The sequence below is a fragment of the Pteropus alecto genome, unplaced genomic scaffold, assembly GCF_000325575.1.
Source record: "Pteropus alecto unplaced genomic scaffold, ASM32557v1 scaffold194, whole genome shotgun sequence".
Taxonomy (NCBI): Eukaryota; Metazoa; Chordata; class Mammalia; order Chiroptera; family Pteropodidae; genus Pteropus; species Pteropus alecto.
Genome location: NW_006436281.1, coordinates 1,307,599 through 1,332,775, shown reverse-complemented (window position 1 = coordinate 1,332,775; position 25,177 = coordinate 1,307,599). Strand labels below are relative to the sequence as shown.

General features: G+C 54.4%; 3 protein-coding genes across 7 annotated transcripts in view; 2 read left to right on the top strand and 1 right to left on the bottom strand.

Moving 5' to 3' along the window:
- The first annotated feature begins 1,073 nt into the window (after positions 1-1,073).
- On the top strand, positions 1,074-16,031 carry ERCC1 (ERCC excision repair 1, endonuclease non-catalytic subunit). Of its 5 annotated transcripts, none has more exons than XM_015589326.2 (10): positions 1,074-1,221; positions 3,411-3,522; positions 4,485-4,700; positions 7,310-7,413; positions 8,251-8,350; positions 9,308-9,384; positions 14,159-14,258; positions 15,269-15,340; positions 15,539-15,607; positions 15,923-16,031. In XM_015589326.2, the coding sequence occupies exons 2-10, from the start codon at positions 3,430-3,432 to the stop codon at positions 15,971-15,973; spliced, it is 882 nt and encodes a 293-aa protein (XP_015444812.1). In that variant the 5' UTR covers positions 1,074-1,221; positions 3,411-3,429; the 3' UTR covers positions 15,974-16,031. The 5 variants fall into 5 exon arrangements, with proteins under 5 accessions (XP_015444812.1, XP_006911860.1, XP_015444810.1 ...); XM_006911798.3 differs by lacking the exon at positions 1,074-1,221 and adding an exon at positions 2,851-2,989; XM_015589324.2 differs by lacking the exon at positions 1,074-1,221 and adding an exon at positions 2,876-3,032.
- Positions 15,856-18,388, bottom strand: CD3EAP (CD3e molecule associated protein). The gene is made up of 3 exons (XM_006911797.3): positions 18,227-18,388; positions 17,730-17,871; positions 15,856-17,553 (listed from the first exon to the last, which is right to left on the bottom strand). The coding sequence occupies exons 1-3, from the start codon at positions 18,246-18,248 to the stop codon at positions 16,137-16,139; spliced, it is 1,581 nt and encodes a 526-aa protein (XP_006911859.1). The 5' UTR covers positions 18,249-18,388; the 3' UTR covers positions 15,856-16,136.
- A 395-nt stretch (positions 18,389-18,783) lies between these two features.
- The window catches only part of PPP1R13L (protein phosphatase 1 regulatory subunit 13 like), a 14,836-nt gene continuing 8,442 nt past the window's right edge, over positions 18,784-25,177 (top strand). The window contains 4 exon segments of the mRNA XM_025046710.1: positions 18,784-19,498; positions 24,252-24,328; positions 24,430-24,572; positions 24,951-25,177. Of these exon segments, the coding sequence (XP_024902478.1) occupies positions 19,383-19,498; positions 24,252-24,328; positions 24,430-24,572; positions 24,951-25,177 (563 nt within the window). The 5' untranslated portion in view covers positions 18,784-19,382.

Below are 25,177 nucleotides of genomic sequence, written 5' to 3'. Positions count from 1 at the left end.
ATGGTACTCTAGTTGATGGCAATATTTCTTACTTACAGAGCCCTCCTGTCTGCGATTGTGTGGCTCCCTCCCCCATCGCCTGCTTCACGCCATGGCGTTTTATCTTCTTCGTAGCATGTATGGCTGTCTGGAACTCTTATTTATGTGTTTCCTTCTTAGGTCGGCTCCACAGGGCAGGGACCTGATCTGATTTGCTCACAGCTGTGTCCCCAGTGCCTGGCACACAGTAGGTGCTCTATACGTAATTATTCAGGGAATGAATGAACCAGTCCATCTCAAGACAGGTCTCCGTGGTTTCAGTGAATCCTCACGACCTCAGCAGTTACAGATGGGGAAACTAAGGCTCCCGGCATTGAAGTCACTTGCCTTAGGCTTGGCGTCTGTTCTTTGTTCATTCACACAGCATCTGAGTTGGTAGCTGCTTCTGGGTGCCAGGCCCTGTGTAGAGGCACCGTGATACAGCAGTAGCCACAACAGCTCCTGCCGCCCAGGACTTGGTCAAGGGCTATTTTATTTGTATGACAAACCCAAATATAGTACCATGTGCCTGGTACAGTTACACGTAATTCATTCCATCCTCGTAATAATTGTACTATTGTTATCCTCATTTTAGAGATGAGCACACTGACACACACGCGGAAGCAACTCAGCTGCTAGTAAGTGACCCTAGGGAAAAATTACACCCCAGGATTAATACTGCTTATGAAGAAAGGAGAACTGGGGGATGGTAGTCTTCTCACTGGCAACCCAGACTTTGAGATTCCTATTGTGAAAGTGAAATAAAAGATATTTTCAGATGAGCAAGACTCAGAGAGTTACTATTCACAACGGTCTCTGAGAGAATTACAGAAGGATGTACTTTAGCAAGAGGTAAAAGGTATTCAGAAGGAGAGAGGTTATAAAAAGTAACAGAACCCTTCTGTCCTCTCCAAAGGATGTCCTGAAGTCCTGACCTCAGAATGTGACCATATTTGGAATAAGGTCTCTACAGAGGTAATCGAGTTAAAATGAGCTCATTGGGGCGGACCCTAATCCAATATGACTGATGTCCTTATAAAACAGGGAAATTTGGACACAGAGACAGACACACCCAGAGGGAAAATGATGTGAAGAGACATGTGGGGATGACTGCCATCTACAAGCCAAGGGACAGAAGCTAGGAGAGAGGCCTGCAACGGATTCTTCCTATGCCTTAATTTTGGACTCCCAGCTTCCAGAACTGTGAGACAATCAATTTCTGTTCTTTAAGCCACCTGGTTTTTGATGCCCTGTTACAGCAGTCCTAGGAAACTAATACAAAAATGTATTCATGAATCAACTGTATAAATATATATTTTTTTACAGTAGGCTCCTAACAAAAGCTGGAATTAATGGAGAGATAGAGACATGTTCATGAGTATGAAAAAGGTATCCATCAATTCAGTGCAGTTCCAATCTCTATCCCAATAGGATTTGTCACGGAACTAGAAAAGCAGCTGCTAAAATCCATCTAGAAGGGAAAATGTACAAGAATGGTAAAGACAAGATTTGAAACTGATCAGAGGGGGGACTTTGCCTGATGTTATGTCAAAATATATCAAAATAAAATAATGAGACAGTATGACATGGAGGCAAGAAACAGATATGTATATATATATATACATATGTCAGTGAAACATAATGGAAATGTCAGAATACCAGCATATATACGGAAATTTGGTACATGATAAAGACGGACTATTAAAACTGGGGGGAAAAAAACTGGGGAGAAATTGACTTTTAAAATCAATGGTACTGGGACAATTTCTACATCCATTACACATTCCTACTTTAGCGCATTTTAAAGAAACAAGTCTCCTATGAATTAAAGACAGAAACAAAACCAAAACTAGGAAAATATTAAAAGAAATGATAGAATATATTTATGACCTTGGGGTATGGCAGGCTTCTTAAACAACACAACAAAAACAAAAATCATATGTAATAGATTGATAAATACATATGAGTAAACACTACGAGCTTCTGTGTGACAAAAATAAATAAGCAAATGAAGTTCAAATACAAAGTACAAACTAGAAGGAAATATTTGGAATATATGTAACTGACTAAGAGTTAGAATCGGAAACCATAAAGCACTCCTACAAATTAATAGTAATAAAAAAGGCATTCAGCCCCATTTAAAAAATGGGTAAAGGATATGAGCAAGCAATTCACAGAAGACAAATATATAAGACCAATAAACTCACAAAAACATGTTCCCTCTCCTTAGTAATCAGAGTTACAAGTTAGAACAGCGTGATACTATCCTTTCAGGAAATGACTAATACTAACTCATCAACCGGGTCTCTGTTCAGATGTCCCTTCCTCCAGGAAGCCTTTCCTGACCTTCAGGCTGGGTTAGACACCCCCCACCCCGCACCCCCACGATGCACACCTTGCCACTGTCCCCTGGGGTCTCCAATCCCAGCCCTGCCCGCTCTGGGTCGTCACTGTTTGGAACCCGGTCTGTCTTTCCCACTGGACTGTGAGCTCCAGCGCGGGGCTCTCGTTAGTCACCGGTGTGTCACTTAGCGCTGTCCCGCACAGGGCCGGGAACAGAGGAGGCGCTTGGGGAATACGTGTGAAATAAATGAATGAATTGGGGAAACTGTCAATGGCAGAGCCGGCATTAAACCCAAGGCTGTACAGAAGGAAGGGACCTAATCTGATCTCCCACCATCTCTTCTTCACTGACCCGGGTCCGGAGCCCGAGCACCCAAAAAGCGCTCGATCAGGGCATTGAACTTGAGCCGCTTGGCAACCAGAGACGCTCAGGCGCGTCAACCCAAACGTCCGCAGTCCTCCACGACCATAGAGAGCTGAGCCGGGGCGGCGCTCTGGGGCACGGAGAGGGCGGGCTCGAGGGCTAGAGAGGCCGGAAGGGCGCCGAGGCTCCGGGTGCCCTGGCCGCGCCCGCGGGGCAGCGCCTGGTCCTCCTCCTGCGCCTTCCCCGCGGCCCGGGGGCGTGGAAGTGAGTCCTCCCGGGGCCGCGGCGGCCGGGCCGGGGCTGTCAGGTGGATGCGATGGAGCGAGGGGAGGGCCCCTGGGTGCAAGGCCGGGAGCGGGGCGGACGGAGGGCCGGGCGGCGGCCGAGCCCGGCGCCGGGAAGGCGGGGAACGGTGAGGGCGGAGCGAATCGAACTTGGGGCCTTGCGGGGCGGGGCGGGTGGGAGCCGTGCGCCCCGAGGGGGCCGCGCGAGCCCCGTCGCAGGTGGAGGCCCCATCCGGCGGGGCTCTCTGGAGCCCGGGGCGCTGGGTGTTTGCAACCTGATGCTGTGGAGCCCTGGGATTTGGGGGGTTGACGGCTGTGAGTGGTGGTGGGGGGTCCCTGCGCGGGGTGGTGGGAATGCAGACGCTGATGTCTCCCTCCCGCCGCCACGTCTTCATTTACAGGCCCCAGAAGGACCTTGGGATGGACGAGGAGGGCGTGCGACAGCCCACTGGGCCACCCACGAAGAAGAAATTCTTCATACCCCTGGACGAGGATGCGGTCCCTCCTGCTGGGGTAGGACGGGGAGATGGGAGGACCGCTGTGAGGCCCCGGGAGCGGGGCGTTGGAAAGAAGGGGCCCGTGGGGCCACAGCGGGTTAGGACATGTTGGGCCCGGGGTCACCCTGGGAAACAGTCCTTTGCTCTGCACAAGTCTCAGTTTCTCTGTGTAAAATGTCGCGTGGTTCCAAGAGGCAGAGGCTGCAAGCTAGCATCCAACAAATGACTGGGAATGTGTCTTACGTGACCAGCACTCTGGAATTTATTTCTGACCTTTAAGGAAGAGTTTTGCAAAAATAAAAAAGTAAAAAAGCAAAAAAGCCTGCACTTTTGATATCTTTTGGTAAATCGAAGGATCTGGCAGCTCTGAGACTGTGTTTTCAAGGAAAACAGCTGGCTGGTGCTCCATGCTGGCTGCGCCTGATGCGCTATGAAGGAAAAGAAAGGATATGGTTTGTGACGGGGAGAGGTGCTACCTTAGGAGGACCATCGAGGGTCTGCCACTCTGAGGAGGTGACGTCTGGGCAGACGTGTGAAAGAAGTGAGAGAGTGAGCATTCTCTGGAGAGATGGAACGGCCAGTGCAAAGGCCCTGGGGTCAGAGACAGCCTGACAAGTTTGAGGGCAGCAAGGCCAGTGGGGCTGGAGTAGAGAAAGCAAGGGGGAAGAGGTAGGAAGGGAGGTCCCCGAGGCAAGGGGCAGGGACAGGTGTTCTAGACTCTCGTGGACTATGGCAATAGCTTTGGCTTTTACAGGAGCCACCTGAGAGCTCCGAGCAGAGGAGGAACATGATATGACAGTGTGGGGGACAGACTTGGGGGGTGGCGGGTAAGGGTGTAGTCAGGGAGCTGGTGAGGAGGTGATGACAGTGGTCCAAGGGAGGCAAGATGGTGGCTGGGAACAGAGTAGAGGCCAAGGAGTGGAGAGAAGCGGCGAGATTCAGATTTTGATCCTACCTCCACCCTGTCTCCCCCCACAGGCCAAGCCCTTATTCAGATCCACACGGAGCCATCCCACCGTGGAGACCTCGGCTCAGGCAGCCCCTCAGACCTACGCAGAGTATGCCATCTCGGGACCTGCAGGAGGAGCTGGAGCCACGCATCCTACCGGGCCAGAACCCCAGGCAGGCGAGACCCCCAACCAGGCCCTCAAACCAGGGACAAAATCTAACAGCATCATCGTGAGCCCCCGTCAGGTGAGGGGGGCGCTGGAGAAGTGGGGCTCTGAGGTTTTCGGTGGAAAACATGACGATGGCTATGGCTTTCTGACGGGCAGTGACAGGACATCCGAGTTTTAGCCATTGTACTGTTGGCAGCCGCGTGCATCCATTCAACCACTATGTGTGGGTTGAGAATGCCCGTATTTGATCATAGACAAGGTGGCTTAAACAGTAAACATTCATTTCTCACAGTTCTGGAGGCTGGGAAGACCAAGGTCAAGGCACCAGCAGATTTGATGTGTGGTGAGGTTCATAGACGATGGTCTTCTTCCTGTGTCCTCACAGTGAAGGAAGGGGCCAGGGAGCTCTCTGGGGTCTCTTTGATGAGGACACTAATTCTGTTCATGAGGGCTCCACCTTCATGACTAGTTACCTCCCCTCACCTCCTAATACCAACATATACATTTTGAGGGGACGGAAGCACCGAGTCCATAACACCCCAGCTCTTCTTGTTGGGGGCGTGACTCTGATAGTGCAGCTACATTTCCTGTCCCTGGATTTTGTTCGTTTGTTCAAAAACTATTGAACACAGGTCTGAGTTCGAATCGTGCTCTGCTACACAGTAGCTCAGATCTTGACCAAGTGACTTAACTCATCTGCGCCTTTAAAATAGGGGTTCCGCAGGTGTGTTCAGAGGTTGCCAGGTGCTGTTCTAGGCTCTGGGGATATAGCGATGGGAAGGAAACAGATAAAGTCCCTATCACCGATGGAGCTGGCATTCTTTACACAAAGACAATAATAAGACCTGAGGATGTGAATAGATAGTCAGCCATCAGGGAAATGCACATCAAAACCACGATGAGATCCGACTTCACACCTCCTAAGATGTCTGTCGTCAAAAGGACAGGCAGTAACGGGCTGTGTGGCTGTGGAGGCATCGGAACTCTCAGACGCTGCTGGTGGGAATGTAAAATGGTGCAGTCACTTTGGAAAACATTCTAGCAGCTGCTCAAACACTTTAACGTAGAATTAGTGTATGACCCAGCAAGTCTACTTCTAGGCGTATATCCAAGAGAAATGAAAATACACGTCTACACAGAATCGTTATTCACAATAGCCCCAAAGTGGACACAACTCAAATGCCCGTCAGCTGATGACTGACTGACTTCACCTGGCATAATGAAGGTTCATCCATGTTGTAGCAGGTGTCAGCGTTGCTTCGTTCCTTTTCATTGCTAAATAGTATTCCAGTCTGTGGATGTGCCGCGTTTTGTTTATTGGTTCACCCACTGATGGATAATCCATTGGGCTGTTCGTACTTTTGATTATTGTGAAAATGATGCTGTGAACATTTGCGTCCAGGTTTTGGTGTAGATATATGTTTTCAGTTCTCTTGAGCATTTATCTAGCAGTGGACTCGCTAGGTCACGTGGTAACTGCTTAACTTTTTCAGGAACCTCCAAACTTTTCTAAAAGGCTGCGTCATTTTCCATCCCTACCAGCAGGGGGCGAAATTTCCACTTTTGCCATATCCTCACCTGTTGTTGTCTGGTTTTGATTTTGGCCACTTCCTTTAAAAATTAAAATAGGATCCTTCCCCTCCCTCGTTCAAAGCCTTTCCATGGCTCTTAGGTGCCTCCGATGAGATGGCCCAGGGCTGCTGGGACTTGGGACCCCGCAGACCATTCTCGCCCCACTGTGAGAGCAGGAGAGCCGGCCCCACCCACTCATGGGACCAAGCTCCACCTCACTTGACAATTACACATTCATCCCTGAGATTATTTTGCTTAACGTCTGTGTCCTCCGCAAGGGTAGGAGGACTGTCCTGGTCACTACTGTAGACACACAGTAGCTGCTCAATAAGTACTTATTGGCTCGATTAGAGCTTGAATTGCACAGAGAATTTTAGTCTTGAGCTATGGGGTATAGTCAGGATGGAGCATGAGAGAGAGGAGCCTGCTGAGCAGATGCTGGACCGGGGGGCCCTGACCTGTGGGGAGTCACAGGCCGGGCCTACACTTCCTCCTGCAGGTAGGGGGGAGCCACGGCAGTGTTTAGAGCAGGAGAGAGGCAGGTTTGTGCTTTTGGAGGACCCCTCCAGCTACTCTTTGGGGGCGGCCAGGATGGAACAGCACTGGAGCAGGGGACCGGGGTGGCGGGGGTGAGGTGGGGGCCTGGGCCGGGGCTGTGGCATTGGGGATGCTTACCTGGAGGAGGAGGGGGAGACGAAGTGGCCATGATCAGGCCTGGGTCTCTCCAAGGTGGGGCCATCCTGAGATGGGGCCAGGAGGAGGAGTAGGTGTGGGGGCTGATACTGAGGGCAGTTTGGACACAGTGAGGTGGACGTCCAGGGGGAAGCGTCTGGAAGATCACAGGACACCCAGGTGGGGCTAGGGGAGAAGGCTGAGCTGGAAACGGATCTGGGACTGGGGCTGGGGGGAGGGGCCTCCTTGGAGCTGGAGCACCAAGGACGTTGGAGGTTGGGGAGGACGAGTCTGGGGAGGGGAGGAGACTGAGGGAAGCCGTGCTTGGAGCCCCGGGCGGGGCAGGAGGAGGGCAGGTGGATGAGAGAGGTGGGGTGAGTGCCGGGTGGCGGTGGTCCCCGGGGCCTCCCTGTCAGTGGCTTTGGCTCTTCTTCCCCCCAGAGGGGCAACCCCGTGCTGAAGTTTGTGCGCAATGTGCCCTGGGAGTTTGGTGACGTGGTTCCGGACTACGTGCTGGGCCAGAGCACCTGCGCCCTGTTCCTCAGGTGAGCTTGGTCTCTGGGCTGTTCTGTAGGAGCCGTGCGGGTGTGGGCTGTCGGCTCCGGGCCTAGGCGCGTCCCTGCGTGTGAGGGGGTCGGGGCCTGTGGTGCCCAGAATGGACGTTAAGACCTGGGGTCCCTGACTCTGGGTCTGAGGGCGGAGGGACTGGGTCACTCGTGTCCTAGACTAAGTGGCTCCAACGTCCTGGACTGGAGTTGACGAGAGCCACGGTTTCTCCACCACCCAGTCCTGGGGCCCCCTTTCCAGACAGAGCCAGAGGCGGAAGTGAAGCTTCTCAGTTCTCGCCCTCCCTACAGGGAATGAGAGCTGGCGGCTGCTGGGCAGAGATGGCCCCAGTGCCCCGGGTGGAGAATCCCGCCCCCCCATCTCTGCCAGAGTCCAGCGAGGCCAAAGCCCGCAGTCCTGGGGACAGCCCTGCTTCCCAAGACCAGCCCCGCAGCATCCCCTGGTCCACAGTCTCTAGGGTGCTGGTCTCCTCTCCACCCAAAACCCACATCTCTTCCATCTTCAGAGAAGAACCTGGGGGGCCAACCTCCCAGGGGGCCAGAGCCAAGCAGCGCTCGCTACCAAACCCCTCTGTGTCCCTTCCGTGAAGGGTGACCTTGGGCAAGTCATTCCCCCTCTGAGCCTCAGGTCCCGGTAAGGCCGCCCAAGCCCTCTGCATCGCAGCAAGAGCGAAGCAGGGCTCCCGGGGGCTAAGGGACGTCCCAAGCCCTGAGCCTCAGGTCCCGGTAAGGCCGCCCAAGCCCTCTACATCGCAGCAAGAGCGAAGCCCCGGGGGCTAAGGGACGTCCCAAGCCCGGCCTCTCCTCCGCCCGCAGCCTCCGCTACCACAACCTCCACCCGGACTACATCCACGGGCGGCTGCAGAGCCTCGGGAAGAGCTTCGCCCTGCGTGTGCTGCTCGTCCAGGTGGACGTGGTAAGCAGGGGTCCCTCGCCCGCCAGCCTCACTGTCCCCGTCTAGAAATGGGGTGCATGGGGCCTCACGGCGGCAAAGTGGACTGTCGAACCCCTTCCAAGGAGAAGTGTGGGTTGAAAACTCGGTGAGGACCCGTTTTTCACACCTGAGGTTGACAGCCCCTCCCCCTCCCGTGCTGTCTGGCCCCAGCCCTCCGCCATCTCCATGTTTCTCGAATCAGTTTTATCCTTTCTGACCTCACAGCCCGGCCCGCTCTAGGCCCCCTCTCCCACTTGGGTCCCTGCCTCGGCCTCTTCCCTTGTCTCATGGCCTCTAGCCCGGACCCTTCCCATCTTTGAAGCAGCTGGAGGGGTCTTCCTAAAGCACAGATCTCGTGTCAGAACCCCGAAATGGCTCCCTGTTTCCATGGCCCAGGAGGCCCGACGTGACTTGACCCGCACCCAGCTCCCTGGGCTCATGTCTAAGCTTCCATGTGGTCACCCTTCGTTTTAGACCCTCTGTCCCGCATTGAGTGAATCGCAGTTCTGCAAACCCTCTTTCGCCTGCCATCCCTGCATATGCTCTTTCCCATGTCCGAGAGTCCCTTTTCTGCTCTCCTTTGCTGCCTTTACTCCTCCTCATCCTCCTTTAGGTCTCACTCAGATGTCCCCTCCTCCAGGAAGCTCTCCCCGATCCCTCAGGCAGGTCAGACACTCCTCTGGCTCCCCCACCCCAGCCCTAGCCACTCTGGGTCATCACTGTCTCAGACGGGTCTGTCCCTCTCTTCAGACTGTGAGCCCCAGGAGGGCAGAGCTGGGGCTGTCTCGGTCACCGTTGAGTCCTGGCACTGCCCGGCACAGTCCAGGCACCCAGCTGGAGCTTAGGGAGTGTCATTTGACTGGAAGGCTCCTGGCATCCTAAGATTGTAATTCCTTGTTTGCTTCTACATCTCTCATTCTGATTTTCTTCTCTGCCCAGAAAGACCCTCAGCGGGCCCTCAAGGATCTGGCTAAGATGTGCATCCTGGCCGACTGCACCCTGGTCCTTGCCTGGAGGTGAGACTGCCACCTCCCCCACCCCCTCCCCAGGTCGGGCTCTATCCTGAGAGTCACTCCCCTCCCCCAGCCTCCTCAGTCCTTCCCTTCCCTTCCTGTGACCTCTCGTGACCTCTCTCCGTGTGAGCCTGGTCCGGGCACTGGTTCTCTCTGGGCCTCAATTCCTTCATCTGTAAAACAGGGTCCCAGTGCCTTTCATACAGGGAGGCCGGCACAGAGGCAGGCAGTGCAGCTCAGAGTCCCAGGACCATCCCAGGCACTTAGGAGTGAGACGTAAAATCTGGCCGAGTCGTTAATTCCACGTCTAGGTTTTTAAAGACCATTTAGATTGGTTCTCCACTTGGGAAAAAAAGGTATCCCTTCCTCACAGCATCAGCCAAATAAATCTTGAAACATTCTACAATAAAAGCGTTACAGGGAATCTTACCTTGGGGTAGGAAAAGCCTTCCAAAGCAAGACGCAAACCCCCAAATCCATAAAAGAAAAGGTCAGCTGATCCGAGACTATTTAAACTTCTAGATGGTAAAAGACACTGTAAACAAAGTTAAAAGGCAAATGACAAACTAAGAAAAAAGACTTGCTGTGTGTATAACAGACTTAAGATCCCTGATTTATATATAGACATAAATTTATATCGTACAAATGTATTTAAATTCATATGAATATATTTAAATGTATTTGTTATATATATCCTACTAGTCAGTAGGAAAAGGTGGCCAGATTTTTTTAAATGTTTAATACAGGTGGCCAAAAACACATGAAAATTTCGTCAATCACATAGCTTACCAGGAAAAAAGTAAATTTTGAAAAACGAGGTGCCATTTTGTACCCATTAGTTTGGCGAAAACGTCAAGATGGGTAATTCGAAACTGGCACTTGCCTGTTTGCTTGACAGGAGGAAACAAAATAGTAAAACAGAAAATAGGCACAAAAATTCCTGCACTCAAAATTTTTCCTTCCTAACGAGCCCTGCTTGTGTGTGCAAACCCACTGTGATACGTTAGGTCAGAATCATCGAGAAGCGGCAGAACCCAGCAGCAGCCTGTTGTTATTTATATAAAAAAAGGCAGGAAACAGCTGTGTTTATGAACAGATGTGATGTGAGTACACAGCAGGGGCTCCAGGCCGTGGACCCCTGGGGAGCACACGAGGAGTAGGCACTAAGGGGAGAGGACTTTCATTCGTCTGTTTTGCTGCCGAATGTATCATGGTTAAACTTTATTTTGTTAGGGAATAGGTAACCCGCCCATGGAGTTCAAAACTCGGAAGTGATACAAAATCAGAATGTGTCTACATCAGCACATACTTACACACGCACACGCACTGTATACATACAGCCGGCAATATGTGCACAGAGAAGTTTCTCTCCTCTGCCCCTTCCTCCCGTTCCACTCCTCCCGACCCCACGGGTAACCGCTGTCGTTGGTTTCTTGATTTCTTTTCAATGTTTCTACAAAACGCAAACAGGTAGAAGCATCTTAGTTTTCTTACTTTCTTAGCAGCATACTGTGTACAGACACTCCTCAACTTTACCTCCCAATAAACCCGGCGTAAGTAGAAAATATCATGAGGCAAAATGGATTTAACACACCTAAGACCATCAGAGCTTCGTCTAGCTGGTTCCCACTGTGTATCGCTTTCGCGTGGTCGTAAAATCGAAAAATTCGAAGTCGAACCATCGTGAGTCAGAAGCCGTCTGTATGCTGTTTGTGCCTCGCGTTGTCGTTATCGGGAGGCTTTTTCTACATCGGTATGGAGGGCAGCCTTGTTCTTTTTTTTACAGCCGTGTGGTGTTCCAGTGTAGCATCCACATTTAAAAAAAATGAATAGACTATTTTTTAGAGCAGTTTTAAATGTATAGAAAAATCGATCGGAAAGTGCAGAGTCCTGCACAGCCCCTTCTCCCGCCGCAGACAATCTGTCATTTCCATCTCCTTTAATCAGTGTATTTTTGTTATAATCGATGAACCGATACTGACATGTTATTATTGTGAACTGCTGAAGCCCGTAGTTTACACTCAGGTTCACTCCGTCTTGTACATTCTGTGGGTCTTGACAAAGGTATGACGTGTGTCCGTGATTACTGTCCCCTACACAATAGTTTCGCCTGTTTCCCTTGCTCCCCCTCACCCCTGGCGACCACTAATCTTTTGATCGTCTCCATAGTTTTGCCTTTTCCAGAATGTCCTAGAGTTGGAATCACAGGACGCAGCTGGAACAGTCCTCGCGTATAGGGGGAACCCAGTCCCCCCCCAGGACTCCCCCACTGTGGCTCTTTGTCCTTTCTCTTCCACTTTCACACAGCACACTTCACTTCCGGCCGTCAAGCGCGTGGAGGCTTTTCCCCACAGCAAGCAATTCTCTGCGACACCAGCTGAGCATCCTACAATTTAACTCAGTTCTGACTGTCTACCCAGAGATAGAGTCAGACCCCACAGGCTCAGGCCTCAGTCCCACAAGACTGCCGACCACACACTTCAGACGCCAGACCCCGGCTGTAGATCGGAGGTTCCCACGACCCGCTCCTCGGGGTCGATTCATTTGCTAGAGGGTCTCACAGAACTCAGAGAAACACTTGGGTTAACCGGCTTGTTAAAGGGTAGGATAAAGGATGCAGATGAACAGCTAGGTGAGGTCTGGGAGGGTCCCAAGTGCAGGAGTTTCTGTCCCGGAGGAGGTGGGGTGAGTCACCATGCGGGTGTGGACGCGTTCCCAGGCTGGAAGCTCTCGCAGCCTTGTACTATCACACTTCATGGAGGCGGCCTCAGTGGGCCTGGTCAATTATTAACTCCATTTCCAGCTCTGGAGGGTGGGGGTTGGGGCAGAAACTCGCAAGCTTCTAATCACGGCTTGGACTTTCTGGGGACCAGCCTCCATCCTGGAGCCCACGGAGAGTCACCTTGTTAGAACAAATGCTCCCACTCAGGAATCTGCAAGGGTTTCGGGAGCCCTGTGCCCGGAGGCAGGCTGAGGCCAGCAGAGATCTGTTCTCTCGCAGTGGCCTCTCCAGCTTGTCTTTCTCTTCACGACATGCTTTTAAGCCCCCTCCATGTCTTTTCGTGGCTCCGTAACTCATTTTTAGTCACTGGATAATATCCCATTGTCCGGATCCACATTCTTTTTCAGCTGCTAAGTATCCCATCGAGTAGATGGACCGGTCATTAGCCCCGTGTTGGTGGACACTTGGGTAGTTTCTGGCCTTTGCCGTCGCCATCAGCGCTCCCGTTTCTGCCCTGAACCCCAGGCATGGGATTTTTAGGCCAAAGGGTAAAGGTTTTTGTGCTTCTGTGCCCTTCGCCCTGGTGTGTGCCCCTCTATACTGCCTGAGTATTTAGAAAATGTGTTTATGTATTACTTGTATATTAAAAACAAGTGTAAAAATGACTCCATCTTGTGGGAAGTAGCACAGCGTGGTGTCGAGAGCCCCCAGGGAACTGTCTGTCCTTGCCAGCTGTGTAGTCTTGGGCAAGTGACTCAACCCCACTGGTCTCAGTTTCCCCCTTTGTATAATGGTTTGAAAATAGTAACTGCCTTACCGGATCTCTCTGGAGATGCCAGAAGCTTCTGAACATAATGCGCTCAGCACACTGCCTGGCATGAAGCTAGGCTGTTGTGTGGGGAATATTTCCTGTCTTTACATCCAAACGATGGGATATTTTGCAACCGTTAAATAAACGAGGTCGAGCGCTGCCCGCTGACGCGGGAAGATGTCCTGATTCTAACACAAAAACGACAGCAAATTGTAGAACCGGATTACAGCGTGCAACTTACGTGTCCTGAACAAATGACTAATTACAATAATAGTGAGAGAAAAGCGGCAGAGCCCATTTAATGGAAAACAAGAGAATTAGAAAATGAATGTTTCTTTGAAGGATATAAATCATCATTTAATCAACAAACATTGCTTGCTAGCTGGATTTTGAAAGCTAAGAAAATGCCTCACGACAAATACTTTATTTACTGTGACTCGACTCAGTATTCTCAAATTCCAGAGACAAGAAAGGCCAGCGTTTTCCTGGTGCTGATGAGCTTGAGTTACTTTATTCCAGACACATGTAGACTCTTTTTATGATTTAGTTGTTTCCACTGCCTTTGAAGCAGTTACTTACATGTCAGAAAACGACGTCTGATGTGAAAATTAATGGCGATTATTAAATCATGTTCGTTGCTGTAGAGGATTCAGCAGTCAGCGCCCAGAGCTTTCTTTTTGACGGTGGGCTACGTAAAAACCTCCAGCAGCTGTTCTTCTTGGTGGCGGGGAGCTGAATGCTTTTGAGGTTTGCTTCCTGTGGTTGGGCAAAGAAACGGTCGTTCTGGTCCCCCGCCACCCCCTGCCAGCTCCCCCAAACCTTGGTGCAGATGCTCCGGCACTGACTTTCCTTTCAGAATCGCCAGCAGTTCTTAAAGAGGCTTCTAAGTGCCAGGCACTTATAGAGCGTTGACCCATTTGTCACAGTTCCGTCATCCGCCCCGCTTTACAGATGAGGAAACTGAGGCCCAAAGAGATTAAAATCACCGGCCCAGGGTCATTCAGGTGGGAAGTGGGGCCTGAACCCCACGGTCAGGCCACTAAGCTCTAGAGGGCCCTTAGCCGGAAGAGACGTGTGAGATGCTCCCAGGGGGTACGGCCAGGGGGCATTTAGCGGCGTCGACAATGTTCATTTTTCTATAGGGTTCGGAATTTTTAGCATCAGCAGTTACTATGCCATTATGAAATGGATGTAAAACGCGACCCCTCCTCACCCCAGCTGACCCGAATGTCCTCTCGCCCCAGCCCTGAGGAGGCGGGGAGATACCTGGAGACCTACAAGGCCTACGAGCAGAAGCCGGCGGACCTCCTGATGGAGAAGCTGGAGCAGGACTTCGTGTCCCGGGTGAGGCCACCTCCCTCCCTGCCCGGGCCTCCCCCAGTGTGTCCCTGAGTGTTTGAGCTTCAGTTCTGATCTCCAGTCATCTCTCCTCCCCAATCCCACCCTCAGCTCCCAGTGTCCCCTCTCCCTCCCGAAGAGCAGCTAGAGGGTTCTTCCTAAGCACAGACCCGAGCCTGTCTTCCCTGGCTCGAAACCCTCCCGTGCTCCCCAGTGCCTCAGGCAAAGCCCTGCCTGTTTGGCCCAGCTGCCCTGTCCACCCCCTGCCCTCACATGCTGTCACTTCTTCTGGGCCTCGCTAGCTGCTCTTGGTATGTGCCCATCCTGTTCCCTCTGCCTGATCACCTGCCTAATCCCATCTTTCACATCTGAGCTCATGCTGCCTTCTCCAGGAAGCCTTCCCTGATCCCCAGGCCAGGTCAAGTGCCCCTACTGGACTCCCCCATCCCAGCCCTGCCCATCTGGGTCACCACTGACTGGAACTGATTTGTCTCTTGCACTGGACTGGGAGCCCCAGGAGGGCAGGCCTGGGGCCGTCTCGGTCCCTGCCATGTCCCCAGCAGCCCCCAGCACTCGGTGCTCATTATTTGCTGAATGAATTGTTGAATCTAGGCTCCAACAAGAGTAATGGTGGATGTCTACAGCTACCCCTGTACTATTAAGATCCCCATTTGCCTGAAAACGAGAGGCCCAGAGAGGTCAGTTCCCGTGCCTAGGTCTCACAGTGTGCACAGTGGGGCCTGGTTTTGGACCCAGGTCCAAGTCCAGACCATAGTCTTCCCCTTGGCTGAATCAGCTCGAAGTAAATGGTATTTATCTTCCCATCATGTGACCGATACCCTCTCAGCTACTCGGGGATCACTCCGAGATGACCTTTCAACCAGTCCCCCCCCCAAAAAAAAGGCATTTACTGAGCGCCTCCTACACGCGGGGCAGTCTGGGGACCGCAGTGGCCCGGCGCCGCCCTCACGGTTCATCCTGCTCTTCTTTCTTCTCCCCGCTCCCTCCCCTCCCAGGTGACCGAATGTCTGACCACCGTGAAGTCGGTCAACAAAACGGACAGTCAGACGCTCCTGACTACTTTTGGGGTAAGGGACAACTCCCCTATCCCAACAGGCATTTCTGCCCCCTTGCCTTTTCAAGGAAGTGCCCCCACATCCTTCCTGCCTCCCCTGTCCTCCCCCAGGACCTCACCTCCTTCCGGGAATGTCTCGGACCCCGGACCCGCTGGGGCAGCGTAGGGCGTTGTGCTTGCCTCCCCTGACCCTTACTCCCTCCTTCCTCAGTCTCTGGAACAGCTCATAGCTGCATCCCGGGAAGATCTGGCCTTGTGCCCGGGCCTGGGGCCCCAGAAGGTAAGAATGGGCTTGAGGGGTCAGGGGCAGGAGCGGGCCCCAAAGTAGTGGCTCCCTGGGTTCCAAAGTCTAAGGTTTCTGAAGTCCCAGAGTACCTCTCCTACAGATGGGGAAAACCAAGGCCCGGAGAGAGCGGGGACCAGGCCGGCCTCACACAGCCGGCCTGGGAGAGAATCCAGACTGGGCTGCTTCTCTCCTAGTCCCCAGGGCCCCCTCCAGGCTGGGAGAAGAAGAACCAAAGCCCACTCTGATGTACCCAACGAATGGCTCATTTAATGACAGTTCCTTGTTTCTTTCCCCCCACCTCCCCGCCAGGCCCGCAGGCTGTTTGATGTCCTACACGAGCCCTTCTTGAAAGTGCCCTAATGACCTCAGTTGCCAAGGAGGCCCTTGGTGTAATAATAAAGCATTTTCCCAGTCCAGACTCCTGGTGTGCTGGTACAGTCACTGGGAGGGGGCTCTTCTCTCCCCTCTGATGGCCCAGCTGGCCACCTCGGCTCTTAGTTGCAGTCACCACTTTCCCTGGGAACTACACAGGATCCTGCTGCAGCTTCTTCTTCTTCTTTTTCTCCCGTCCCGTGGGAGCCACCTCCCCAGACTCTGGATTCAGTGGCAGCTCCGGTATGTCCTCCTGGGATGCTGTCTCTGGTCCCCAGCTTTCCTGGCCCCGCTTCTTCCTCTTCTTGGTGGATGCTGGATCTGACTTGGCCTTGGGCTCCCCCTCATCTGGCAGCTCAGGCTCCGTTATCTCACCGTGGAGGTTAATCATGTCAGTCCCTGGCTCTGTCGCTTTGTGCCCTCTGTCTTTTTTCTTCTTGGTGGATGCTGGAGCTGCCTGAGGGTCGTCACCTGGCAGCTCAGGTACCGTCGCCTCTTCTTGTGTCTCCACCACCTCTGCCTTTGGCTCCATCGCTGGATTTTGCCATTTGTCTTTCTTCCTCCTCTTTTTGGTGGACGCCAGAGCTGCTTCGGCCTGAGGCTCAGCTTCAAGCGGCAGTTCAGACTCCATCATCTCCCCTCGGAGCTCCAGAGGTCTCATCTCTGGCTCTGTAGCCTCGGTCGCCGGCTCCATCAGCACTTTGTGTCCCTTTTCTCTTTTCTTCTTCTTCAAGGATGGCAGTGGGATGTCTTCCTCCCGTGGCTCCATCTTCACCTGCAGCTGAGACTCTGCTGTCATCCCCTCCAGTGGCTCCGTCCCTTCTTTCTCCTTGTGTCTCTTCCTTTTCTTGGTTGGGGATAGGACTGTTTCTTCTAGAGGCTCAGTTTTAACCGTGAGTTCCAGCTCCACTGTCTTTGCTTCTGGCTCTAGCATCCCCACTTCTGGCTCGACCATGTCTGTCTGTCTGGACTTCTTTTTCTTCTTGCTGGTGGATGGAGACAGCACTCCCAGAGGTTCCAGCATCTCAGCTGTGGGCTCTGCCGCCACCAGCTCCATCACTTCCGGTTCTTTTAGCTGCTGCTTTTTTCTCTTCCTCCCCGCATCCATCTTTGGCGACCCTAAACCTGTGTCCACCTCCAGGGTCCCATGCCCATTCATTGCCTCCTGAGGAAAGGAGGCCTCGGGCTTATGCTTCTTCTTTTTCCTCTTCCCGGAGGTTGGGGACCCCAGTGCCAGGACTGACCCAGGCCCTGTGACTGGTGGGCTGCCTCCAAAAGCACAGAACCGAGGCCTCAGGCCAGGAGGGATCTGTGGTGGGGGGCTTGCCGGAATGGTCTGCAACAGGGTCCCTGATGGGGATTCGTGGGGACCCTCTAAGATCCTCAGGCTGCCCTGGGGGGCTGGGGCACAGGTGAGTCCGCCTCCTGCCTCTACCGAAGGGGCCAGCAGGGTTGCTTCTCCAGCCTGGGGGCCACTGCTGCTGAGGACCCGGTAGCGGTGCCGCTTGCCTGCCAACTTGCCCTTCACAATCTGGGAGCCACAGAGAGGCACGAGCCGGCCATTGAGGCTGAAAGAAGGGGAGGGCAGAAGCTTGGTCAGACTCTTGCTGGGGCAGGGGAAAGGAGCTGAGGAGCAGCATTTCTGGGTTTCTTAGGACAAGCCCCTCTAAACTGCTCCCCCCCCCCCCCCAGTTTAGCCACTGAGGTGGGGAGTATTCCCGGGAGGCGGTCTGGGACCACTTACCAGTCTGGGGGGAAGTCTACAGGGGCCTGGATCAGCCACAGTTCCGTATCTGGGCTCCTAAATGCCTCCAAAGAGAAATGAGTGGGCTCTGAGGCTGGGGGCGTCGCAGTAAAGTTGGGGGGACAAGAGAACCGAGCAGCGCCTGCAGAAGGGGAAACGGGTGTCTGTTGACACTTTCCTGCCGGTCCAATCCTCCAGGACGCCTATCGGTCCTTTGGTCCCAACTTCTTAGGCGCCGGAATGCCCTCACCCATTTCATCATCTCCGACAGCCTCTCCGACAGCCAGTTCCCCCTGGGGGCGCCCTTACCACCGGCAGTCTCCCCAAGATACCCTTTCTCCGTCCACTTCCCGAACCCCCGCCCTCCACGAGACATACTTTTCGCAAATCCTGTTTCCAGAGGTGTCCCTTTTTCCTTCCGAACACCCCCGGGCGCCCCTTATTCCTCCCGCCAGTCAACCCTCTGCACCCCGTCCGCCTGCCTTGAAGCAACTCACCGCCGGACGAGGCCCCCGCCATCCCAGTACCCACGCCACACGCAACACCGGCATCCAGAGCCGCTCTGGCCCCGCCGCCGACCACGTGGAACCAAGGGGTGGGACCTCACCCAGGAGCGCCCAAGTGGCGCGGGAGCGCGGGGGTGTCGCTCAGAGCCCGCTCTCTCTATGAGCACAACTGGGGAAAATTTGCACTTGTGCGGAGCAGATAACCGAAGAAGACGTCTTTTCCCGAAAGTTCACTCCAGAACGCACGTGATTTGATGTCTGGCGGAGGCAGAGCCCCGCTACGTCCCAGCGGGCATTCCCCCCGTCAGTCTTAGACATTATTTGCTCCAACGTCGTCTTAAAGGGGCAGCCACATTTATAGGACCTAACCCTTAAAGAGACAGGAAGATCGATTGGTCTGAAATTCTTAAAGAGATAGGTAAGAGTCTTGGCTGGCAGGGCTGTGCTTTTCGTGTTTACAGTCTCTTTCAGGGAGGCCCAGGTGTCTCGGAAGTTCAGAACTTCAGTGAAAGGGGTGAGAAAACGGAGGAAAGGGGGTAATTCCTCCTAAGTGCTTGGGGTACCAGCCAGGGGCGGGGCTTGTGGACTCCAAGGGAGCGGGAAACATAGGGGGCGGAGCCTGTGGGTCCCCGGTGGAGCCTCCAGACTCGGGAGCCAGCCACGCGTGGAGTCGTGCGGGCTAAGGAGCGAGGCTTGTGGGTCAAATGAGGCGGGTAGATGGCCCCGAGTATTTAGTCTCGTGCGTGGGGCACATTCCCGAAGTCTGAGTAAGGGAGAGGGAGCAGGCCTGACCAGCACCCCATCCCAGTTCAGGGGCGCGAGTAAACAGCGGCACGTGGACCCAGATTCGGGGGACGCGCCCACGCCCCTTTCCCACGGGGACCGCATCGCGTGGGGGTGGCAGGCGGAGCCGCCAGACGGCGGCTAGACAGGGTGACCCGACTGCATTCCTGGCCGGTGTGTCAGCGCCGCTTCCTGACCCCTCTGCCCAGATTTCGGATCCTGCTCTAGAATCGGGCGCTTTCCTTCTCAGGGAGCGAGCGGCTTCCCAGAGCGGAGGGAGGGTCAGGGGAAGGGGACGCTTTCCCTCCACGCGGGATCGCCTGAAGATCCCTGCGCCTGGACGACACACCCGGGAGCCGCCCCTATGGGTTCCGCGACTACAATTCCCAGAGGACGCGAGGCGGGGAGGTGCCCGACGTCTGTCGCGCAGGCTGCTGGGGAGTGTAGTTCCAGCCTTGGGCGCTGTTGCTGGGAAATTCTGTAAGGATCCAATCCATCCTTTTTACCGACGGGGAGACTGAGGCTCAGAGAGTAGAAGGAAGACTGATTTGGCGAGGCCCAATTCTCGCCCTAAAGGCGGGGCATGTGAGTCTCCCCCAGCCTCTAACCTTCTATCCCTTTGGTGGCGTCCAAATTTTCATTCGGTGGGAAACTGGGTCTGGAGGGGTGAGGCAGGGACTCGGAGTCCGTCTCTTGCAACCACAGCGAGGTAGGAGTCTGGACTCTATTTCTATGACCAGGTCCCCTTCGGCTTCTGGGCCTCGCCCTTCCTGTCTGTGAAATGGATTTTTGATGAATCCAAATGAGAACGTCTCAGTCTGCGCCCTGCCCCTCTGGGACTACAAGTCCCAAGGTGCTCGAGGCGACCCCGGCTCCCCCACCCCTCTGGGACCCGCCTCCGTCCAGCAGGAGTCACGTCGTCTAACCTGTTCCCGGCGCCTGCCCCGCCCCGTCCTCCGCTCCCTGCAGCCGGAGCCGGAGCTGGAGGAAGCCCTCCGGTGCCAGGATCTGCCTCGGATCCGTGAGTTCCACCCCTCTGGGGTCCCGCGGCTTTGGAGGAGCCCTACGCCCCGTCCCTGGGAGGACTGGGAGGGGACTCGGACGCCGGGTCCTGGGGCGGCATTGGGGGTGCGCAGATGCCAGGGTCCTTGGAAGGGGAGGACTCGGATACTTAATTTACTGAGCAGAAGGAAAGAGGGCCCGGATGCCTGAGTTCTTGGATTGGAGGGCTGGGGCGCCTTGCTCCTGGGGTGACGTTGGAGCTGGGACTCCTGAGTCCCTCGAATTGGGGGCTTTCGGAAGCCTGAGTCTTTGAGTAGTATTTGGGTAGCGGAGACCTTGGGCAGAAATGGGTGGCTCGGCCGGCTGGGACTCTGGAACTGGCGGCCATCCCTGCCGCCCTTCAGCTAGCTGCCCTCTCGGCCGAGCTTCTAGGTCTCCGAGAAGAATTAAGGGTGAAGTGGGAGTACTGGAACCGGGGTCCCTGATGTGGAACAGGACAAGCACCCGAAGTACCTCTGGAGGCTGTGTCCTGACGCTTTCCCCCCTTTCTGGCTCTGGGGTGGGGACAGGGTGGGGGGTAACCAGGGCAGATCTCCAACCTCCTCTGTGCCGCTGTGCGATCCCCAACATGTCATTAAGCCAGGCGTCGGACCTGCCTAACCAGAGACGGACCTCCGCCCCAGGGCGCCCCCTGGCGCGGGCGGGGTGCCTCCTCTTTCTCCATGGGGGTAGGAAACATCTGGGGGGTGCAGACGGCCAGCCGGCGTTCTAGATAGAACCCAGGGCAGAATTCCAGAAGGCGGGATTGGATTCTGGGAGGTTTGCATGGCTGGGCGCTACACAGTTCTTACACGGAGAGCTTGGGGGTAAACTAAGGCTTGGGGGTCATAGAGTTGAGAGTCAAGATCTGGCGACCCCCTCCCTCTGCAGCTGTCTCGGGCGATGGGATTCCATGCACTCCCACCAGATTTTCTGACTAACCTTCTCCTAGGGCTCCTCACCCTGACCCCGAGGTGAGAAATGTCACCTCCACCCCCATCTGTCTGACCTGAGGTAGCGTGGGAGATAAGTGAGGGATAGAGGCTAATTCTGGAGGTGTGCGTCTGTCCTTGAAACAGGGGGAGGGCAGGGCCCACACCTCCCTCTGTCTGTCTCTCCCTCCTCTCCACCCCCATGTGTCATGTGAAGGGATTAAACAAGGGGGCGGGGAGGGAAGGGGCTCTGAGGAGAGAGGGGAGAGCTTCCTGAAGTCTGGCCTTGAAGGGCATCTGGTGATAGCCCGCGATGACATTAAAAACAATAACCATGTGTGCCAAGACAGAGCTCACAGCATGCCAGGCTCAGGGCTGGCAGGTAGACGGAATAGTTCTCATTGTCTCAGGCAACTGTCCAAAGGTGTCACTTGCACTGACTGAGGTTTGCTGACCCCACCCTAGGGAATGACTTCTCTCTACTCCAGTGGGGAAACCGAGGCTGGGGAGTGGGGACAGCGCACATTCTGGGCTTTTACCCCTTCTATGTACACCCTTCCATGGCTCCCCATGGCCAAATTATTGGGGATGACGCCTGGCTAGAATTCAGGAATGTACAAGGGGAATTTAGGGCTCAGCCAGTTGAGACTCCAGAGGTCACAACTCTCAGCTTTTAGAGTCTTAGAAAGAGTCGAAAGGTCCCTTTCGAGGGGAAAAACAATTACTTTGGGTCTTGAGCCCTCGCTCTGTGCCAGACCCTGTGTTAACAATCAGCCGAGGAAGGCTGTAATTAAGAATTCTATACGTGTGAACTTTATTTGGTGCCCTGCACCATTCTAAACAAACACTGTACATAACTTATGTCACTCAAACCTCACAGCCCTTTGAGGGGAAGGTATTAATCCCCCAGGATACACATGAGGAAACTGAGGAACAAAGAAGCTAAATAACTAGCCCAACGTAGAGGCTGAGAGAGGGGAAGGCCCTAGCCCATTCCACAGACTTCGGAGAAACTAAGTCCCAGATAGGGTGGGGCCTCTCCCAGTGCCTGTCCACAAACTGCTGGAGGATTCCAACCTGGGTATTCCCAGGCCAGCCTGGAGCCATGACCCAGTTCCTACTGAGGATGATTCCTCCGGGAAGCCTCCTCTCACCCACCCCGCAGCTCCCATTCTTAACCGAAGAACCTGTCTGGGGTGCAGAGGAAGCCTGGGAAAGAGAGCTGGGGGACGCGCGGGACGGGAGCGGGAGCTGGGTTTGAAGAGGAGCCGGGCAGAGAAGACCCGGCGATAGAGGACAAGGGTTTGGGAACAGTGGCGCCGCCCTCGCGCCCCGCCCGGTCCCTCTCCCCTGCTCCGGGAGGTTCCACACCTGCCCGGGCCCGCCGTGCATTCCCCGGGTCTGAGCTCAGGCGCTGTCCGCCCGCCCGGCTGGGGTCGGGCCGTGACCCGGAGCGCCCCCTGGCGGCCCCGATGCTCCCTCTGAACGCACCAGTCCTGCGACAGTCCCACGCCCAGCCTGGGCATTTCCTCAGAGCTAGAGGATGTCAGCGTGCGATCTGAGAGTCTTAGAGATTTGGAAATCATGAAATCCTCAAAAGAAGCGCTCGCTGCCAGAATAATAGCACTGGAGGCTGCATAGAATTGTTCAGTTTTTATATTTTAACAGACACAGAGTGTTTCTGTGTATCTCAGATTCTAAAAGACCCAGAGTTTTGACTCCTGCAGTCTCTAGTTCTGAGGCCTCAATTCTCAGAGCCTTAATTCCTCTTGCACTTTCTGGCCAAACAGAAGTAGACTGCTGTTTGTCCTTATTTTACAGATCTGGAAACTGAGGCAGTCTTGTGAAGGTTAGCCATTGGTGCCCCTAGATTAAAACCTTGGAGGTCTGGTCCTTACCTGTGCTCTTACCTGTACTCCGCTATACCATACAGTCACCTAGACTTTTAGGACAGTGGGATCTTGGAATAAATAGAATATGATGCAGGAAGATGGAGAAACTTAGGCTAGCCGAACTGGAGAATTCTAGAACGTTCCAAAGATAGAATCTTGGACTCAGAACTTTCCAACAGTAGATTTTTCAAGCCGTAGAACTTTAATTGCAACCTCAAGGTCCTTAAATTTTCAGAATCTAGGCTTCTGAGAGATTGAAGAGGCCGCTCAGACAAGCTGATTTACTTCCTTAACTACTGGGGAAACTGAGGCCCAAGAAGTGGAGGGTGCTCATCACCCTAGGTTACGCACTCCCAACACACCCAAATGAGCCACCAGCCCCAACAGGTTCTGTTCCGAGGCTTCCCAGGCAGAGGATGGGATCAGCATGTCCCAGCCCGCCCCGCTGCCCACGCCGGAACCTCCAAAGCTCAGCGGTTGGTGGAGCCTGGGGAAGTGGCAGGGCTGGGGACAGGGGTAGTGCTGGCCTGACCAGTTCCTGGTGGCCTGGCTCCCACCCACTGGGCTGGTGACCACAGCAGTCCAGGCCCCCCTGCCCCCCTCCGTATTCTTTCTGTTAACACTGGATCCCTGTGAACCAGGTCTCCTCTGGGTGGGGACTCTGGGGACAGGAAACTTGAGTGATCCCTGCCCTCTGGGGCCCTTCCAGTCTGGCGGAGACACCCTAAAATAACAAGTTAGATCCAGGTGTGAGACCTAGTACTGCCGACTTCTTGCTGGTGACCTTGAGCGCATGTTTCTGAGCCCCACTTTCTTGCATGCTGTAGTGATTTTGATCATCAAATGAGGTACTGGATGCAAAGCACTTGGCACAATTCCTCAATGATTTGTTTTATTTCATTATACCGAGCAACCAGCCTATATGAAGCTACTAGCACAGGTCCTGGCACAGAATTATTATTTTAGAAAATATCCCCAGCCTCTAGAATAGTGTCTCCTGGTCCGGCGTAGGTAATAGTAGGCATTCAGTAATTGATAGTTATTCTTATTGCACCCTCTGTGCACTATAATGCCTGGCACATAGTAGGCGATCAATGGATAATTGTTGAATTATAATTCAAGTCTTACTAGGGTGGAGATAGATGGACAAGCAGCTGCGTAAAAAGAGGGAATTGTCCTGAGTCTTCCAAGACGGTTTTTGAAGGAGTTGGCATTTCCCAGCCACGGAAGTGGAGGGCCACAGCGCTTCCCGTGGTGGGAACTAGCAGAGTAAAGGAGCGCTGCCCTGCTCCTTGAGGTCCCAGCTTCCCTGTGGGCGGCGATCGGGGGACAGAGTCTGAAAAGCTCCCCCCTCTTCCCGAAACGCAGGAGCCCCGCAGCGGCAGGCACCATGGACAGCGAGGCATTCCAGAGCACTCGGGATGTACTGGACCTTAATTTCCAGTGTGAGTTGGGTAGGGGGCGGGGCTTGCCGTGCGGGGTCCTGGGGGCAGGGACGGGCCAGGCCTGCAGGTCTCTGTCCTCATCGCTACTCCCTCCTACCCAGCTCTGGCCATGAAGCACATGGACCTGAAGCAGATGGAGCTGGACACGGCGGCAGCCAAAGTGGACGAACTGACCAAGCAGCTGGAGTCGCTGTGGTCAGACTCGCCGACACCTCCTGGCTCGCAGGCGGGAGCCCCACCTCGGGTGAGCCTGCGCGCCCTTGTCCCCACCGTGGCCCCCAAAGCCAGCTTCTTTCGCTTGAGTTCAGTCAGTGCTGCAGGGTAGGATTGCGAGGGTTGTGGGCTATTTAAGGACACTCTGGTTGTGTGGGTACCAGTGGAAGTGAACATCCAACAGGACCCGCGGAAGGAAAGTGGCCTTATTCTAAGTGGCATGAAGAAAGGCTAGTCTCAGCCCTGATTTCAGGGCTTCCTCCCCAGCACCCCTCACTGGGCTCTTTGTGCCTGAATCTCCAGCAACAGTCCAACTCCGCTGGGTTGATTTTCGATGACCTCTTTTGACCTCCTCCTAACCCTCTACTAATGTCTTCTTTGACCCTTCCTTGTCCCGGCCTCTCCCCAGCTGTCCCGGTACAGCTCCAGCCCGGTCCCCGAGCCCTTTGGCAGCCGCGGGTCCTCCCGGAAGACGACCAGCGACGGCGCAGACAGCCCGTTCGGACGCTCCGAGAGCGCCCCGGCTCTGCTCCCCTACAGCTCGCTGTCCCCTAAGGGCCGGCCGTCGTCACCGCGCACCTCGCTCTACCTGCAGCCGGACGGCTACGGCAGCCTGGACCGCGCGCCCTCGCCCCG